This window comes from Strix uralensis, chromosome 25, assembly GCF_047716275.1.
Source record: "Strix uralensis isolate ZFMK-TIS-50842 chromosome 25, bStrUra1, whole genome shotgun sequence".
In the NCBI taxonomy this organism is placed as follows: domain Eukaryota; kingdom Metazoa; phylum Chordata; class Aves; order Strigiformes; family Strigidae; genus Strix; species Strix uralensis.
The window spans coordinates 443,030-463,701 of NC_133996.1; the positions used below are offsets into that span (position 1 = coordinate 443,030).

A 20,672-nucleotide genomic window follows, 5' to 3' on the forward strand; every position below is an offset into this window, starting at 1 on the left:
TCTAGCTGGTCCTCAGAGATTAGAGGGGCTGGGGGCGGCTGGATTTATCTCTTAATAGCTGTGCCAACTGAGGCCATAACTATAGGCCTGACACCAGCTGCACGAACAGCCCCTATGCTGTAGGTCCGGCTGCATTCAAGGGAAGCAGTCAGGGTCACGAATAGTACAGTTTATTCTTATGCAACATCTACAGATTCTTTAAGATTGCCTACAATAAATGCACAAACTGCAGGCTGGCTCTATAGCACTGCACACAAAAAACCCTCGATTGCAATCACACACACTTAATTCCCAGGTAATCACTTGGCGTAGCCGAGGGCCCAAATCTTACCAGAAGGCGTCCCTTTGCGGCGGGGGGTGAGGAACACAAACCCGTTGGTCTGTCCCTCTGATTTGGTATCAGATTATCGTCCTTCCGAGTTAGATACAAACTCTGGGTAGTGTTTATCTAAGTCTGCATGTGTGTGAGTGGGTGGGACTGTGGTCAACCCATTGTTTGAGTAATGACACAGCACATTCCTTGGTGCAAGGTGTGTGCTGTTTTTCGTGGGAGAAGAGGAAGAGTGAGAGATAAGGTCTGCAGAGTACTGCAAAACAGCCCTTGAGAGAAGGGGAGGAGCAGGAGATAAATCTGCATAGTCATGTCAAATGTTCCTCGAGATAAGTGGAAGAACTGGACCACGCAGCCTCCACCTCACTTCACATTCCTCTCCATCCAGTCCTGTGTTTCTTCTGGGCACCATGTGTTAAGGAAATGTGTGTTTTGCAGATTTTTCACTGTTTTGCCGTTCCCACACTTCCAACAAGAGGATATGTAGCTTCCCTGTGCTAGAAAGCATTAAAAAGAAAAAGGCAGCCAAGGGTGGACTGCAGTCTTTGCTAGCATTCACTTCAGGTATTCAATAGTTTGGCATTTAAATTCCAAACAGCATTTAATCCCATCTCCAACATGTCTTGGAAAGAATTGCATTCCATGCTAAGGTCCTGTCTTGCAGTTGTTTGTTTATAGTATTGTTGGGCCATCCAGTTGCACAGCTGCTGCTCTTAGTGTACTTCTACTCAAGAGGACTTGCATTTCAAAATTGGTCAATATTACTGAAAACCTTCAGCTGTTGAAGTATCCCTTACTTGGACAGTGAGGGCTAGTGGTTAGCTAGCTTTGCAAACTCCCTTTACCTGTCACAAGCCAAGAGTTGTTCTGGAGGACTGGTATGAATTCTAGTAGGAGCAATTTCCTCTTATGTATCTGTGTGGGCTCCATGATAGATTAATTTTCTTCTTACACACGTGACTGGTTTTATCAGTGGCTATATTACTAAATGCTGCTACATTTGTTCATTCCTATGCAGGAGGACCTTGACGTGGTTCAGACTATCTCTTGACTTCAGCAGTAATAGCATAGAACTAGTTTGTGCACTCCTTTGGCTTTTAATTTGAGTTGAAGTTTCTGTTGAGAAGCTGATTGACTGACACATCTCTGACCATGTTGAGTTGGGCTGAGTGTAGGTTCCCGTTTCTGAGGTCACTTGGCAACCCTGAAACTATTGATTTCTTAGTGTTCTTTATTGAGTACATATTTGTCTGTTTAGCCAGATCTGAATACAGGCCCAGAAGAATGTCCTCACTGATCTTTCTTGCATGTGATGCTGTTACCGAAAACTTGGAATAAAGAATTTATCAACACCTATTTGATGAGGATAAGCAGACACTTCTTTATTGACGGCCGGGTGCGCAAGTGAGTGCTCTCACTAACAACGCACCACCAAGCACCAGAATCATACAACTTATATAGAACCTATTCATACATATTCATTAAATATTCATGCATAAACATACTATTTCCTGGAAATCATTAACATATTCTCCTCCTATTTCCAATTCTGTGCGGTAGAACCCAGAAACATCTAGAAATGAGTCTGGGGTGTAATTTGGGTCAGTGGTCAATGAGTCGGTGGTCGCGATCTGCCCCTGCCAGAATTACCTTTTGCCTAGTTTCTCTGTTTCTTGGCAGGAACTTACAAGTTGCTTCAGTCGACTTTCCCCAGTTCCCATTAATTCTGGATTCTGACATTTCTATGCATTACTTTAGGTCATAAAATACCTTATAAGTAAACACTATATCCAAATTATCTTGAATCTTAAGCCTCTTATCTAAAGTTCTAAATGTTCCTACTAGGTGATTTTGACCAATTCCTTCGGCCTTGGTACAGGGCTGTACAGGGGATTTCGTAGTAGCATTGGTTGCTGTATAATGTGCAAATGCAGAATAAATGTAAGCATATCATTCCCACTAAATATCTCCTATAATTCTAGTCAATAACAAATCAGTAACAATGCAAGCAGAGGCAACAGGACATTCATTGGAGCTCTTCCGGAAATTTTGTAACTGCTCAAGTGCATTGTCATATAGTCTGGTGTAGTCCACAGGCATACTTCAACAGTCTGAATATGACTTTGGAATCCCTTGTTAGACCACTCTGTCAAAGGAAGGTTTCTCAGGTAAATCACAGGGTAAAGAGTTAGACATTTCAAATAAAGGTCAATTCTAAGAAGCCAAATACCTGCCTAAAGTGTCGCTTCTTACCAAGTGTCTTGATTTTTGTGGCAATCTTGGAAATCTTGGTTTGGTGGTTTTGCTTGCTTTCAGGGTATTGAAGAGCAGATAAACTGAGAAAAGTGTCGTCCTTGTGGCCTGTTGACATGCAACATAGTCCCTTAGGCATATCTAAAAAATCTTTCTACCATCTTTCCAAGCTATTTGAATGTGTCATCTTAGCACCTATCAAGATGCTGGTTGAGTGCTTTCAGCTGAATGCAGGGAACAGTAGATAGTAGTAGAGCTTGCATGGTATCTGTCAACGTGTAGAAAGACAGTGAGGGCACCACATGAGAGTGCTCTCCTGTTCCTGCTGTTCTGGTTTGCAGCAAATACTGTGAAAGTGGTAAATGAAAGTAGTAGCATTATTAGTAATGGAAATGGGAAAAAAGGAAGAGAGGGAATGGGGATATTCAATACCTACAAATACTATAAAGTAATGCTTCAGTAGTCAAATAATTCTGTATCCTTACAGATGATGAAGGGTTTTTTACCTGGTTGGTTTTGTTCTTGTTAGTGTCTTGGGAGACTAAGAGCATGTTGAACAGGTATTGAAGATTTGCAGGGAATTGTAGGAGAGAACGTAAGGCCGGGAAAGAGGACACAGAGCATAGGATTCAGTCTCCTGTAATTGTTGCCAGCTATTCAATAACATTTCAAAGAAATCAAAATGATGCATATCGTGAGTCACTGAGTCATAAAACTATAAAATGTTACAGGAAGAGAGAAGTAGATTGAGGGCATATGTAAAGTTTACTCTTTTCTCAGAAGGCAAGATGAATGTGCCAGATTTGTATACTGTACATTGTGGTGCAAGGCACAATGAAAACTTAAAGAAATCATGTTCACCATGCCAACAAATTATGGCATGGAAAATATTCTGACTTCTAAATTTTGCTGCTAATGTAACTGGTTTATCTTCTTGACATCATCAGACAAGTGTAATTCAGTGACTACAGAAGTTACAACTGAAATACCAACTGATCCATGAAGCTGTATCACACCATGTGTTATGATTAGTAAAATCTTGTTATTGTGTTTTACTTTCATTTCTTTGTTCAGTCCCTTCTTTTTTCTGCGCCAGGAAGTCAGATGCTGCTGTAATACTGTTTGGCTTGCAGAAAGTCTGTCTGGATAGCTGGAATTACTCTTTTGGCCTTCTGTAGGACATGGTTGGAGCTAGAATTAAGCAACTATCTCCAGATGTCTATTGGATTAACTTAATTGTTTTTTGCCTTCAGAATCATATCAAGTAAATACTTGTATCAGAGATCTTAAGTCAGTGATTAGTTATCATGTTTGTCTTCCTTCTTGTGTGACTTCTTTGCTCTGTGTGATGTTCTCTTCTGGCTACTGGGCTCCATTTGATAGAAGTAGCAGGAATCAAAATGCACTTTACAGGTCACAGCAGGGATGACAATTCTACTGTTGGGCATGTTGAGTAAGGGGCTGCAGAAAGAGCTCTAGCTCAATGGTTTTTCAGTTGGTTTAGTCAAACTACTATTTTATTCTTCAGTACAACAACAGTTTCACAAGGCTATCTTCTGAAGTGTTGTTGTAAATGGATGCTGTTTCAGTTATTTAAAACTTAGTTTCTTGTATGTCATGCTTTTTGGGTCTTCGTGGTGTGTGTCTGAAAAGCATTCGTAGTTCTTGCGCTTGGGGGCCTCTGATAAGCCAGATGTAGAGTAGTTCAACATGCCCAGCTGGAGCTTTGTTTTGTAAACTGGTAGTTCATATTAATAATCATCAGATACTTACTTGAATCAAAGATCCTGAAAATGTGACATGTTCTTTTCTCTTTTGATCAGAGTTCTTAATTATTTTTTTAACTCACTGGCCCTGAAAAGGAACTGACATCAGCTGTAAATACAGCTTACCAAATTTGTTCCAGCAAAAGTTTCATAGCAGCTTAGGTTCTGTCTGCTGCTAGGGTGGTTGTTGCTGTTTTGTACTGTCAGCTGGCTCAAGATGCTTGTTTTGGGCAAAAATATTTGCTTGAGGAAAGGGCCACAAAAAAATCATTGCTGCTTATACCTAAATGATATGAGTATCCCAAAGTGAACATAATAGATGCTGTTCAGCAGTATGGACCTCCAGCATTTTTCTATGCCTAAGGAAGTGAGTTTTAATACTCTTATTTCAAGATTTTTTTTTTTTGCCTTAACAAATAGTATCATTCAGGAAGAACAAAGAGGTTAGGGTGAGTGTGCAGCAGATGAATACCAACATCTTGGTATGGCTCTATGGACATGAGCTGGTTTGTAGGAAAGCTGGGAGAACTCTCTACCACACTGCTACTGTAAAATATACAGACCTCAGTGTTGTTTGTGCATACTTAGCATACTTTACTGCGCTTTAGCAGACTGTTGTTCTGTTCCAGAGGTACTTCCAGTGGAAATGCTCACCTAAGATGCTGTTTCTGTTGAACATTTCTGATAGTGACCGCAGGCTCTTTTCATGCTTTAGTGCCATCCATGCTTCATAAAGGCTGTATTCATAATATTGTGGTATAATTTAAATTCATCTTATACTACAAGTGTTTTGGGTGAGAGGGGAATGTCTTATCCTTACTTTTTGGTCCTGAAATAAAAGAGCCCTTCAGATATGTGTAGAGATTTTTTATAGCAAGCTGTTTTAGTCCTGAGATGCTTGGTAGAACACTGGGATAGAACAGACAACAGCAGGCAGTCTAGGAAGAGAAGGAACAGAAAATCTGTTCTTGGACACGTTTGGAAACATAACAGATTTAGGATTGAGTACAGAATTAGGTTCTGTGAGGGGAAAACAACTGTTCTGAGGAATAGGCAGCAAAATGAGGTTTTGTTCCCTTTTCAGGGAAAGGGTTGTTGTTGCAGGCAGGCTGTTGGAAAGAAATAGACACCTCAGAGGAAAACTAGGTGCTAAGGTAGAAATAAATCACGAGTCAGGTATCAGACTTTTGCTCCTACCTTCACCACTTACATCTGCATGACAGAGGAGCCCAGTTTGTCATCTACATCCTTTGCAGAGCTCGATCCAGACTTGCTGAGGTGTGGTGGAATCAGCCCAGGAGCACAGATCTTCCCCCCGGGGGGCCGGGGGCGGGGACGTGCTTACGGGCCACTCCCAGAGATTGCAGCAAATTGAGACCCTCTTGTTCATACCAGCAGTGAATCCACCTCCTGTATTTCATCAGCAAGTTTCTCTCATCTGGGCTTAAAGATAAAAGTGTGAATGTTAACCTGAAAACATTGAATTTTTCTGGGTGACTGCAGATACTCTTAAAACACTTCCAATGTCTTGACTAACTGGTTCTGATATATCAGTAAAAACTTAATTTGAGCAATTGTGAAGTGCATGTCTATCTGTGTAATAAGGAACAAGAGGAATCTAAATCATTCTTAGAGCAGGTAAATAGAATATCTTTTTTTTTCCTAGTATTTCTCTTACTCTTCTCATGGATCTGAATTTTTTTTTAATTCTTCTGTGAGCCAAGAGCTGTAGGAACAGGGACTACATAACTGCTTTGACTGCTTGTGGGCACTGAAAACTATTACTGACGTGCCCATGAATGTATGCTTCACCTAGATAGGTCCCTTTGTTCTGAGTAAGCAAGCCTTCTTAGCATTCTTAACAGGGATCTCTTGGCCACCTTGTTGTGGTAGCAGTCTCTTACATCAAATAGGATGGGTACTGAAGCAGTGTTAAAATTTATCCTTGATAAATTTTCAAGCACAGTGTCGTATACAGATGTAATTTTTAAGAAAGAGAGGAGGCTTGTTTCCTAGCAACTGGAGATCTTACCGCAGACTCTCTCTTGGTCAGACAGCTTTTTTTACCTTCTCCACTGAAGTTGCTTTAATGTGAAGTGTCAGTGTCAGCTATGTCAAGAGTTTGCTGCTCAGAGGTTTTTCCTGTGAAAAATGGAAACCAGTACCGTAGACTTGAATCTTAAAATGACCTCTTATGTGCCACTGGGCAAACTTCTGCTGAGTACGAGTCAGTCTCACTACAAGCATGTAGTGTGCACTTGGCCCCCGAAATGAGTGTTCTGTTTAGATGCACATTGTAAGCCTTCTGCCAACTAGTGTAGTGTCTGTTAGAGAATGTTTTTTTTCTCTTTGGGTAATAATTTAAGTGCAGAAAGCATGAGAATTTTCTTGTTTTGTATTATGTACGGTCCTCTTTTTCAGAAATTTATATACTATTGGTTTCTTGGCTACCTGTCTCACAGAGTAATAATAAGATATTAACATAGTGAAAATATTTTCATGCAATGGCTCTTCCACTAAGTTGTCATTCGAAAGCAAACTTTCTTTTTTGACTAATCCAGAGTCTCTTGCAGGCTTTACAGGTAGCTGGTTGACTACAGCTGCTGCAGAACACTGGTTCTAATACATGTTTTATCAGAATGTCTCAGGCATTTCCATGATTTCTTCTGCAAATCATCAGACAGTTTGTTCCTTGGTTGATGTGTATTATTGCATGCAGTACAAGAATATATCTACTCCTCTTAATTCTCAAAGGTCTTTTGCAATACATACAGATCTGGAGACTAGTATCAAGCCTTTCTGTAAATGTTTGCTGAGCTGGAAATAGCACCATAGCTGTCTTGAAGCATACTATTTCATCAGCTTAGTCAAAGTGCATGTACCTTTACCAGAGCTTTTGATGCTGTCTCTCACAATATCCCTCTGGATAAGATGTCCACCATTCAGCTGGACAAGTCCATAGGACTCAAAGAATTATGGTAAATGAGGTTACATCAGGCTGGCAGCCAGTCACCAGTGGGGTTCCCCAGGCCTCAATTTTAGGGCCAGTGCTCTTTAATGTTTTTATAAATGATCTGGGTGCAGGCATTGAATATACATTAAGTAAGTTTGCTGATCATACTACATTAGGAGGAGCTGTGGACTCCCTCAAGGATAGAGAGGCCTTACAGAGAGATCTGGATGGACTAGAGACCTGGGCAATCACCAACCATATGAAATTTAACAAGACCAAGTGCTGGATTCTTCACCTGGAACAGGGTAGTCCTAGTTACACGTGCAAATTGGGGGATGAGAGGCTGGAGAGCAGCCCCATGGAAAGAGATCTGGGGGTTTGGGTTGATGGCAAATTGAATATGAGTCAACAGTGTTCCCTGGCAGTGAAAGGGGCCAACCATGTCCTGGGGCGCATCGAGCACAGCGTAGCCAGCCGGTCGAGGGGGGGGATTGTCCCACTCTACACTGCCCTGGTGCGGCTCTATCTCAAGTGTTGTGTGCACTTTTGGGCACCTCAATGTAGGACATACAGGACACCTCATATAGGACTTATCCATATAGAGGAGGGCGACCAAGATGGTGAAATGCCTCGAAGGAGGAATTAGAAGGAGCAGTTGAGGTCACTTGGTTTGTTCAGCTTGGAGAAGAGAAAGCTGAGGGGTGGCTTCATCGCAGTCTACAACTTTCTCAAGGGGGGCAGCAGAGGGAGAGGTGCTGGTCTCTCTCTGGTGACCAGCGACAGAGTGCAAGGACGTGGAATGGAGCTGCATCAGGGGAAGCTCAGATCAGACATTAGGAATAGGCTCTTCACTGAGAGGGTGGTTGGTCCCTGGAACAGGCTCCCCAGGGAAGTGGTCACAGTGCCAAGCCTGTCAGAGTTCAAGGAGCATCTGGATGATGCTCTTAGTCTTATGGCTTAGTTTTAGGTAGCCCTGCAAGGGTCAGGGATTTGGATTCAATGATCCTTATGGGTCCCTTCCAACTTGAGATATTCTGATAAGTACCTGGGGAGAGAGTCAAACTAAATCTGTCAAGTTTTTAACAGATTAAGTAAATTTTGCTAACTGCTTACAAAAATAATCTGAAATTACATTTTTACTGTTGAATTAGTTCATCAAGTCTCATAATGATTAGTTGTATTTGATCTAGAGCATAAGCCTAGAATGTCTTAAACACAGTTCTTCCAAAGTACCACAAAGATAACATTTTCACCCTCAATTTCATTTTGTATATTTTGGCATTATGTGGGGTTTTAACAACTTGGGTGGAAAAATCTCAGGTTCAAAAGTATGTAATGCTTTGTTTGAAATATTTTTGGTTCTTTAGAATATGAAGCTACAATTAAAAGTTGAAGATTTTGAATCTCAGCAAGACTACTGGTTTCTCATTCAATATAGTGCATGGTCTGATGGGTGTCCTTTAGGCACTGCTGTGGCATGCTTATTGCATTGATGGATGCTATCATTTGGTTGTGGGGGGTGTCTGTTTTCTATAGCCCAGTATTCTCTCTCTACATAGTTGGTCTGAATTTGTTTGGGAGAAAATATTCCATTTATTGCTGTCACTTTTTATCACACCTAGAGTTTCCTAGGAAAGCTGACCATACTTACACAAGTTTGTAATAAAGTGTGAATGCAGTGGGACAATTGCAGTTAACTGTCAGCTGTAAATTGGTGTATTCTCAAAGGCTTTTTTCTTTTCCTAGCTAATAAATTGATTACACGAGAAGGGCCTTCCTTTCTACAGATGCGAATAAAACATTTGATGAAGTCAAACTGCATCCCACAAGCTACTTTCTTGTCAAAATTGTGTGCAGATTCTCCAGAAATTGCAAATGTTTCATCTTTTCGCCAAGCCTACATCACATGTGTGTGTTCTATGCTGCCTAATGAAGACTCCATTAAGGAGGTTAGTAATCTATAGTCCCTTTTTAATGTATATTTATCAAGCATTCTAGAATGTATTTCTGCAGTACTAAGAACTGAAGCTGAAGAGTGAAACTGGTGCAGCAGAGTTCCAAAAGAGAAATTATCTGTTGCAGGCTGCAGTAGGAAAGAACGTTTGTACCAGCTGCTGTTGTAGATGAGTATGTATTATATGCTTGCCTTCAAGGTTAGATGTGTTTGAAAGCTTAAAAGTTGTAACTTCAGTTCCCCTTGTAAGCAAAATATAATTGGAAAGCTGTCTTTTCTGACTGGAATACTAGTACTAGAGCAGTTACTTCTCTGCTAGTTGTTCTGACCTAGGAAAGAAAAATTAAAAACAAAACCAAAACAAACAAAAAGCCACAAAACAAACCAACCCCTTTAGAGTCGTTGCTCCAGAACTCTAAACTCGTTTTTAGCAGTTAGTCTTCCTCTTACAGTAACAATCAGTAACGATTTCGCATTGCAATTGTAACAGCAGTCATACAACTCTTGCCTTGATCTCACACATCTTATTTTATCAGTCTCGCTGTTCTTGTTAGAGTTGTATGGGTTTGTAGTTTTAAAAGTGAAACTTGAACATTTTGAGTAAGCCTCTGTGAAACTGGGGGAAGCTTCACATATGAAAAAAAAAAAAGCACCTCTAATGTGTGCCCTTCCTGAGTGAGTGGCAGGCAGACTTGTTTGGAGTGTTCTTGTTATACATGTAAACTATTTAAAAAGTGTTCCTTTAAAAATACTTATTTTGAAAAATAAATGTTTGGATAGGCGTACCCTCCGACAGTTCAGTTCTGAGCCAGATTCCCCCCAGTTTGCTGTACTGTAGCAGCAATGAATGCATTCAGCAGCTCACTGCAGGCACGATCTGCGTACTGAAGGCGTTGGGGATATATGGGTAACTTGCAACATGTTCTTTAATGGGATTGACTACTAATGATGAAAGGCATAGAAATCACATTAAATTGTGTTCAGTGTTTAGTTTTGTTTAAGAGTTGTGAAGTGTAGTTTACCTGTTTTACCTAGATACTCAGAAAAATCTTTACTTGCCAGTCAAGTATTAAAACTAGAACACGGATTGATGAATTGAATCAAATTATGGTAATCACTTAATTAAGCCTTTTATGGAAAGATGAATCCACTAAGCATCAAAGCAGTATCTTAAAACAGTATGGTTTATTGGCATAACTAGACCTGTAGCCAACACTGTGAAAAGCGTAAAGTCAGTGGTGTTACAGTGCCAGAAGGTTGACACCAATAATTGGCGGTAGGAGGATTTGCATGTAAGGTTTCTCTGCATGCTTGGTCACAGGTATTGCGTAGTTGGCACTCTTTACAGAATTGCTGAAATCTGAGACTTCTAAAAGACTTTTGTTTCAACCTTTGTTTTCAGAAGGCAAGGATTGTGTTACATCTTTGTCTTCCTTACCTATGATCTTCCTTGTGTGGAAAGTTATCAGCTGGAAAGCTTCATTGTCTTTCCCTCTTCCTCTTTTAAACATACAACCCAAGAACAATTCCTTATTCTGTAGGCAGTGTCTGGAGAGGGCCTCCAAAACATGACTGTTCTTCAGCTTCCCAGTTGAATTTTTTTATGAATGGGATAATAGGCATTTGCTTAAATTCAGACTTCAAGTGCTTTACTCTCAGATTTCTGAATGGTCTTTCCCAAAGAAAGTCCAGACTAAAGCAAACCCTACTTTAACAAGTGGGGAAAAGAAATGGAAAAAAGATGAAAGATAAAGAGCTCAAAGAATGGCAGCTGTTAGAATGAGAGGTGGCAATGACCAAAAACCCAGTGGGGTGAAGAGGGAATTAACTATAATAAAAGAAACAAGGGTTAAGTGACGTTTCAGAGGAAGATGGGGTAGATGGAGGAACAGGGCTTGGATAAGAAAGTAGATGTTACAAAAAGGGTGAATATGAGTAAAGATAGCTTCGGGAGGGTTGGAGATACAGAATTTGTTTTGGAATATTAGGATATGGTCATCCCTTCCCAGGATGGAAGTGATTGGAATGGCTAGGTCAGGCTTGGAAGTTAACTTGCTGAGCTTCTTAAAGTTAAGGCTGGTGAACTACTTCTCTCTATATCTATAGGCAATAACATACATATATATGTGTGTGTGTATATACATGTACACACAGGCACTATAGATACATGTGAGTATTTGTGGTTATAACTCTGTGTATATACATTATATATAAAGTTGTCTATTGCATTTCCGATACCTTGGACTGATCCTAAGGCACACATGTAGCGAATAATATGACTGTAATTATTCACCAGAATCTCATGCTGCTCTGTGAGAAACTTAGTAACAGAACTAAGAATTGCTTTCTGGCTTGCTGATTCCAGTGTTTGGCTTGAATTTGCCAATTTTATTGAACCAATTAAAACACTAATTAAAGAGGTTCTCCTACACAGTAGTTAACAAGTAGTTAATGACCCTGTTTACTATTGCAAAAAGCATGAAGCCTCCAGTGTTTCATAATCTAAGATGGCTTTCTCTGCAAGGCAGGTGCTAGCCACATGTAGCAATAAATCAGGGGTTTCAAATGAAATAACCAGTTAAAATTAAAGCCAGATTGTTTCAATTGTAACTGGTCATCTCTGTAGGATGTCAGTGTGATTGTTTGCTAGGTTGCATCTGCGTTCCATATGGCCATCTTTTATCATCAAAGTAAGGGGTTTTTTTTAGTTTGGACTTTCTTTGGGAAAGACCATTCAGAAATCTGAGAGTAAAGCACTTGAAGTCTGAATTTAAGCAAATGCCTATTATCCCATTCATAAAAAAATTCAACTGGGAAGCTGAAGAACAGTCATGTTTTGGGAGGCCCTCTCCAGACACTGCCTACAGAGTAAGGAATTGTTCTTGGGCTGTATGCTTAAGAGCAAGAGGGAAACACAATGAAGCTTGTTAAAACAGTGGGGAAGGATAGCTGCTCATCATGAGTTTGCTTGCAAAGATATTCTTAGTTACTGTGTTTCCATTGTGAAGTTAAACCAAGTCTTACCCCTGTAATTTCCAATTTGCTTGGAAGATTGCAAGAACTTAGCTTAAGTCTTCCTTGCCCTGCAAACTGTCTATGCTGAATTAAATACTTTTGATATAAAGCATGTTCTTTTATTAAATGTTGAGGCAGCAGCTTCCAAATTCTTGCAGCTGTAGCAGCATTATTTAATGTAAATAATTTAATATGCTGCAGAAGAGTAACCTGCATTTGCAGACGCAAGAGTACGTTGTCCCAACTCGGCTAGGCGGGGATTTACAGTCTCTGAACTGAAACTAAATAGCTTTCAGTCAGTTCATGGTATATCTCTAGCTCCTGAAAGGAGGGTAAGTCTCCCTAGATAAGCAGATTGGGTGTCCCTTTTTTTATTAACATGATGTCCTACTAAAAAACTGGTAGAAGGCTTAAGTTAGTAGTAGGAAATTTTTATGATGACATAAGGAATCAAATATCTTTGTAATATTAAAACTTTTTCTTCAAACTAAAATGACATGGAAGACAAAGACAAGATAAATACTACATGGTTATATGTTCCATGGAATAACTTTGAGGGGTAAACTGGCATCCTTCTTGTTAACAGAACGTGAGGAGGATGACAGCATTTTTCAACAATTCTAGTTTAAAATATTTTAGTACTCTTCATTCTGTAGTCCCTGAACTTTCATTCAGCTGTTGGTCCTGTTGGGTTTCTAACAGAATAACAGAAGCACTAGTCAGCATTCCAGATTTAGTAAAGACACTTTCATTTAGTGTCTGGTTTGTCACTTAAGTAAGTGACTGGATATTGTTGGATGATTTCAAGCTGTGCATTTGGACTTTTTGCCTTAAGTGTTATTTTAAACAAAACAAAAAAAACCCCAAGGTCTGAAAAGAGATGGATCATTAACAAAGTCTGAAATAAACAGGACTTGAAAACAAATTGCCTTGTTGCTTACTGAGTAGTTAATGTCCTGAATATGAGTGAGTCTGGCCAAAAAGAATCAAATCTTTGTGAGAAGGAGAGCAAATCCACTGTGCTGTGTGACCCCAGGCTGCTCCAAGCGCCAGACATGCCTGTTGCTGGAGCTGTTTGTGCTGTTCTGCTGGTCCAGCGTGTAGCAGAAGTTCCCCAGGTCTTGTTGCAGTGTGAGTCTGAGTGAGGAGTAACTGATGGCTGTTAGAAATGTGCTTTTTACCATTTTGCAGCCTAAGAAACCTTGGTAAATTAGGTTTTAAGTTTATGGTTTTTAAAACAGTGGTAGTGTGGTTCAGTGATTTTTTTTCCTTTAATGGAACTGGGAAGCTGAGCATGGTTCCTGTCAAGTGATGCCTGGCCAAGTAGATCACAGATAGGCTGCCATGTCGTCTTCAGGTTTGTGGAGGAAACATATCCCATATTTACATGCACTGACAATTTTTGTTTTTCTAAAAACCAAAACCTGGAAGATCAGGCTTGTATCAAAGCACTGTGTGCAGCCTCTTGCATTATTTAAGAATGTTTGCTGCAGTATTGAGGAGATTATCAAAGGCAAAATTTGGGTCACGTAGCTTTGTTTTTCTAATTTGCTTTATAAAACGTGCTGATGGAAATTGTAATCTAAAAAGAATAGGAATAACTGAGTGGGAAGAGGTAGTAGAATACTGAGAGAAGACTGGAGCTGCCCAGCTATCAGACACGTATTCAGCTAAACTTCGCACACAAGCTGAAAGCCTGTGTGCCTGTAGGTACCAAAGGTAGATGAGAACATAAAGGTACTGCTGGCAAAGGATGCTGGAGGGAGATGGTATGCAGCATTATCCTTTTTTTTAAAAAAAAATCTGTAATCTAGAACAGTGGTGTAATTTCCTGTGCAGTGATGAACACCAGAATTCTTTAATGTGGCCATTGGTTTGGGCTTGCTTTTCCATCTTCCCCAACCTGATGGAGGTGGCACTTGATTTGCAGATATTGTCAGTGCTTATTATCTCTGACATGCAAGGAGCAATGAGGTCTGTCCCCTTAGCAAAGCATTGTCACTTAATACAGTTCTGAAGGTTTCTCTCTTGCCAGAGATGAGTCAGGGACAACCCCACCACCACCAAAATAATCTGCTACATTTTGCTCTTTTTCAAATGCAAAACTGACACATCTGCAAGTACTTAAAGCTTGTGAATTGCTCTAAAAATGTCTGCTGCAGAAGATCAGTCATGGGTCTCCAGTGGAACACCAACAGTCAGGGGACCCTAGAAAATGTTGACGTTTGCTCAGTGAACTAGTGTCAAGCCTGTATGGAAAACTGGGGTAATGTAGCTGCTTCTGCTTTTCCTGCTGAATGAGATGTCTGTGAAAATTAGTTTGATACATTTTAACTTCCTTTTGTTCTTTCTGTATCATTTCTCATGATTAAGAAGAGACTTGAATTGTTTATAGTAGCAACAGCTGATTAAAATAGATGTTGCTTGAGTACAGCTTGTAAATTGGAATAGATTCAGTGGAAAAATGTATTCAAAATAGTATTGTCTTAATAGTAAAAGCACTTCATAATTACTGCTTGTGGTCTAAAATACGTGTCTTATAACCTGTTTTGATGCACAGATAGCCTTTAATAAAGTAGGCTTTCTAGAACTTCCATGGGCTTTGTCTCTCCTCTAAACACTTCTATTTTTTACATCATGCTTTGGAATGTGATTGCTCAAAATCGGCACTTATGGACAAAGAGGACAAGAGACTGGCTTTTTCACATCTCTTGACTTTTTTGGACCTGGGTTTTAATTTTCAAAAGGAGGATGGGGATGCCTGCAAGTGCAGAGAAGGAATGGGAAGTTTTAGATAGACTGTTGCCTGTATGTATTTTGATAAGCTGCCCAAAGTGGAAGATGATCCCAAAGAAAATGAATACTGAAAAGGGATCAGAATGTGAATTCTCGTGCCATTCTGTAGCTGAAAGGTGTGATATGAACACTGGGTATTAAAACAAGACATAGTGTTTTGTTCATGTGTTTGTGAGACCCGTTCCTGTGATGCAGTAAACATGCATTTCTTCTGCAAACATGCTGAGAATAAAGTGCCTTTTCGTTTTTTTTTTTTTCTTTAAGATTGCAAAGGTGGATTGCAAAGAAGTACTGGACATCATATGTAATCTGGAATCTGAGGGACAAGAAAACACTGCATTTATTCTTTGTACAACATACCTTACTCACCAGCTTCAAACAGCAAATGTGTATTGCTCTTGGTAAGTAATAAGTATTACTGCTACTCTTAACTGTTCCTCACTGGCTTCACTGTAAGACAATTGAGCTAATAGAGTACAAAAATATGTAGAGAAAGAAGATACGTCTTTAAATTGAGAAGTGTGTCAGACTGAAGTACTTTCTAGATAATTTGTGAAAAGATAAATAAGGACTCATTACAGCAACAGAGCAGTTGAACAAAAGTAATGTTTAAATCATTTTAAAATGAAGCAGCACTCATATTGTTGGCGTTAACAGTAATGCTTCGACAGTATAGTAGCTCTGTAAGTAGTGCTGGATCAGTGCTGTCTGGGTTGATACTAAACCCCTAAGCTCTGTGGTTCCATGAAGTATGTTGTAATTCAGTTCTTCCCTCTTGAATACTTAGACCCATGAAAGTTTTGTGCCTTTTTTCACTTCTTCCACAGAGATGTAAGTAGTAGGAGTGTGCAGAGACAGCACCCTTTACCTCCCCCCTGCCCCTGAGAACCTTTTTATATTTTTTGTAATTTCTGTAACTGAGAACTGTAGTCCTAGATCTTGGCCAAATTGTGACTATAAAACTTCTCTGCCCTCTTAAGTGGCTGGAGATACAAAGCTTTTTGCATCTCTGTTTCAGCAGTGGCAAACTGGTAGATCCAAAGCAGGGAAGCTCTTTTCTGCCCCTTACAAAATGGATTTGTAGTTTTGGCTTTCAGGTGTAGTTTTCTCCTGTTTAAATGCTGATCTGGATAAAACTTTGTTACCAGACATCTTGAGTATATCATGGGGATATGGATTCTCTCAGCTGTGGCATTGTTCATTTACTCCACATTTTAAAGCCATTAAGTTCTCATAGCACTTAAGTGTCAGCAGGATGATTGATAGTTTAGCCTGGTCAGTGTGTACCAAAAGGCCAGAAGTGTTTACATATTGCTTCTGTTTCAGGCCAGAAATGTCTTTTTGAGCAAAAGCATACCTTGTAGTGAGAAACAAACTTGTGGAAGACTCAAGAGGAGAGAGTCCACCGCACTTGGAAGTTCTAAAGGCTGACTGTTTCTCACTACTGAAATGTGTCATTAGAGCCGTGTCCAAAGAGATACGAGGCTGAAGTCCACCCCATGGTCTCTTTTAAAAGAAAAAACAAAACATACAAAAAAGCAACAACAACAAAAAATCCCCAACAACTAACATTCTTTCAGGGTGAACTCAATGATTTGCTGTTGTCCAAGGAAACTTTATAAGTAGTTCTATCTGAAAGCTGTATCCCTAGGGTGAAAATGAAGAGAGTTGGACTTCATGTGTAGCTGAGACTTTTAAACTATTGGGACTGGAGAACAGACTTCAGTGATGTAGCATTTATTGTTCCAGAATAACACCTCTCTTTTTGTGACAACTGTGGGTAGATTTGTGGCTTGCAGTATGAAGACTGAACTGAAACTAGTTAGAATTTGAATGAAACTTTCAGGTCCTGTAACTTGTGTAACTCGTCTAACCTGCGTTTTCTCCTGACTAGTGAGTCAGGAGAGATCAGTTAGAGCTGTAGGTTTCTCATCCCCATGTCAGTCTCGGCTGTGATGGGGCCTACCTAAGGCTATGTCTACACAAAACATGGTGCAGCTGTAACATGAGTAGGTACTTCCACATCAGCTTTAAAACTGGCTAGTCTAGGTGACAAGCACTGAAGGCTTGAAGATACAAATGTTAGTAGACTCTAGTAACAGGTATTTTCCTACTTAGAGAAGGCGTTAGCAGGTGTGTGTCACTCATGCTGAAGTCACATCTTTATGTCTACACTGCTGTTCATAGTGGTTGTTAGATGGAAGGTGCTGGTTCAAACAGTGCTGCTATGTCTATGCATGCCACAGTTGCCCCCCCTGCTGCTGTCTGGACAAACTCCTCAAGTTCCAGCTGCCTTCCCCCAGGGACGAGACAGGAAAATGAAGTCTTCTGTCTAACACTGAAATTGTATAGGTGTATAAATTCAAATTCTAGTACCGTGCATAGCACTCCTTGTATGACAGAATTGCACACAAAGTGGTCTGTACCCACTGAAGAGCAAAGCTTCCAGGGTGCTGGAGCCCAGATTGAAGTTCGCTTTCTGATGGACTCCTGTCCTGTGAAACTAGTGTAATACTTCTTGACTATCAGATTACTTTCTCCCTTTGAGGCTGTACCTTTAAGTCTGTTTAAAAAGTCCTGTTGCTTGAAAATAAGGATACCTTGCTGGTCTAATGGTGAACTGCTGTTTGATGGAGCAGCCTTTTTATTGACCTGCACTTACTTTCCTTGTGGCAGATGCAGATCTAGTGATTATTTAGCCACAAGGTAGATGAATTCAAGTGGCTGATAATGACATAAAACTTTTAATTTGGAGGATTACTTTTGTTAGATCAGCCAGTTGAACTGATGAGGTGTGAGATTACACATTACAGATGTAGTGGATATTATGGCTCACAAAAAGGAAGAGGCCTCTGCTCCATACAAACTGTGGTGATTACTGAAATCATTGCAGAGCTGATTTGAATCAGTACCCTGGAAAAGAGATAAGGTAATGTTGCTTTCTCTGCATCAGTAAATTGAGTTCAGTCAAAAGCATGACAAATGTCAGAGCTGGCTGGAAGGCCAGGCAATGTTGAGATGGACTTGCTGCAATATGTGTATTTAGCCTAATCCTACAGCTAAAACTAATGTGGAGGAATCACGTGCTGGAGGTTGCTTGCTAGCCATTATATAGGCTTAAGTACAGCATAAACATACACTTAAAATACTTAGTAAAATTGAATACATAAGCTGTGACATACTCCTTTCTGTGACCAACTGCTGGTTTTAAGGGGCAGCAATTGCTTAATTCACTTCAAAGAAGGTCCTGTCTGGTTCAGAAAGACAGGATTGTAGTTGAAAGGTCATTTTATTCTGCGATGCTTGATCTACTGAGGATTTGGACTCTACTTACAATTTTTCTAGCAATGTCATTAACACCTTTTGGATTTTGATTGTTAATAACAAAATGTAACTTTTTGTTGTGTATTTAATCGTAGGCCTGCATAATTATGTTTCAAGTCAATAAATTATTTACATTTTAATGAATTTTCATAGTATACTTCTAATGAGCTATGTAATTTGATAGACCAGAACTGAATGGTGACTAAAACATTTACTAAAGATCTTTGAGAGGAGAGCAGGGAGTAAGAAGACCAGAGACCCTCTGGTACAGTGTTGTTTGCAGGTCAGCTTCCCTTTGTGCTGTTAGATTCGGTCCAACAGACAAGCCCTAGCTTCCAAGTACTTGGAAGTGTTCTGCTTATCTGTAGGATCCTTAAATAAAATTGTTTCCTGCAGAATTTTCTGGATCATGTCCTTGATTTTTAGAGTAGCAATACACTGATGAAACATTTTCTGCTAGCCCCTGGCTGGCCTTTAACAGGCACTGTAAGCAAGCAGTGTTGTCTAATGCAGTCCTGCTTGCTGCCAGCCAACCATTCCTATTATTCTGCTCCATACCTTGCTTTTTGCATGACGAGTGAGGCAGTGTAAGTGATCCAGACTGAAAGTATTCGAGTTTAGACAAAGAAAATAACCTGTTAACAGCTGTGAACAGCAGGTGAAAGTGAGGATGCTTTTGAGGCTCTGTTAGCCTGGATGAGTGGCTTACATGAAGATGGAGCTTTAGTGCCATACTCATACTTGAGCCAGTCCTAACAATTTTCTGCTGCCAAAAAGCAGAAGATAAATTCTAGCCATATTGTAGTGCACAAGTCTGCCTTGTCTGTTGTTCTGGCTCTGGGGCCAGCTACCTGTAGTGAACACATTCAGTCTAACCCAGCCAACACTGTGTATAGCTTTCTACAGATTAATGCTTGATTAGTTTACCACGTGGTCAGACAAGTTCTAGCAAAGAAGTGCAACACTGGTGCTTCTGGAAGCTGTAAGCTGTTAAATCTGTTCAGCTGCAACATGACTGTCAGTCTAGAAAGGGAAAATCTACCTCCCTTCCCTCCTGTCCTCACTAGCATCAGGCACATGCCTGATGGCACAGGGCTAATTCTCCAACCCAGCACAAACCTGTTATTACTGCATATTTGGAGAGGTTATGCTATTTCATTAGCTTAGCTCAGCTCATCCTGTGGCCTCAAGACTGTACCTCCAAGAGAAGATTAGTAAACTATATATATATATATGAGTTAGTGCTCTTGATGTGAAGCTTCATTTCACAGCTGAAGATGAAAGCAAACTTAGGTTTTTATTTTTATTCCTAATGAAAATTGGAAGATTTTGCAATGATTGTTTTTGGTAATCATAAGATAATGTGTAATAAAGTATTTGCTGTGTTTGGAACTTGATCTAAGAAGTAGTGCTGCTCTGGGCAGTAGTTCTGAGCTAGCCAATTGTCTTAGTCTCCAAGGAGTCAGGCAGTTCATCAATCCATAAAATAATGTAATCTTTAGCATTAACACAAGTGGCATTAAGTATGAATTGTAGCTAGGCACAACTTCAAAAAAACTTCTTTCCAGTCTGATACACCAGTAAGATTTTTTTTATTTTTTTTTTTTTTTTTACTTCTAAGCATTACTAGATAGATGTCTGTCTGGAGTTCTTTCTGTGCTCTGCACTGCCTCACATCCATTTTGAAATGGAAAATTGCCCAGGTACTGTGAGTTGTCCTTTCTTGCCTTTCACCATCCTTGAGGACCCCTTCCAACAACATACTTCAACTTTGCAGAAAGAAGGAGTGGGATGAGAAAGAGAACAGGGCAAACACTAAAAGCTTTTTGGTCTGCCAAAAACTCTAAGGAGTAAGGGATTATCCAGAGTGAAGCCCTTGTCTCACTATTCTTCCAACGCTCATCTATGTAAATGTACTGAATAGATACACAAAATGACTGATGCCTTGATAAACTATTTTTCAAATTTGTTTTGCTTCTGTTGTGATGCTGAGTTAAATCTTTTTGTAATACTTTTTTTTATATATATCCTATGCTTTCCTTGCATAAGCTTCCCTTTATACAGTTCTTCCATGTTAGTCATCCTGATGTTCAGTCAAATTTTACATTTTGTCAGCTTCATGGAACTGAAGGGCAGAAGAAAAAGTTGCTGATACTCTGGGTGTATACCTTTTTTTTTTCCTCTCTAGTTCTGTTTTATGATTTAAAATTAAAACACCTTGAATTATACTGCTTGTACATTAGTTTCTTGTAGGCCTATCTAGCTTTTCAGCTCTCTCTT

General features: G+C 39.8%; 1 protein-coding gene across 3 annotated transcripts in view; it reads left to right on the plus strand.

Annotated features, from left to right (window-relative positions):
• Nucleotides 1-20,672, plus strand: part of RLF (RLF zinc finger) — a 52,131-nt gene that overhangs the window by 22,459 nt on the left and 9,000 nt on the right. For 2 of the 3 annotated variants that reach the window (XM_074894174.1, XM_074894175.1), the window contains 2 exons: nucleotides 9,050-9,252; nucleotides 15,333-15,469. In XM_074894174.1, the coding sequence (XP_074750275.1) occupies nucleotides 9,050-9,252; nucleotides 15,333-15,469 (340 nt within the window). The remainder of the gene's footprint in view (nucleotides 1-9,049; nucleotides 9,253-15,332; nucleotides 15,470-20,672) is intronic. The other variant, XM_074894176.1, reaches the window with a different exon arrangement.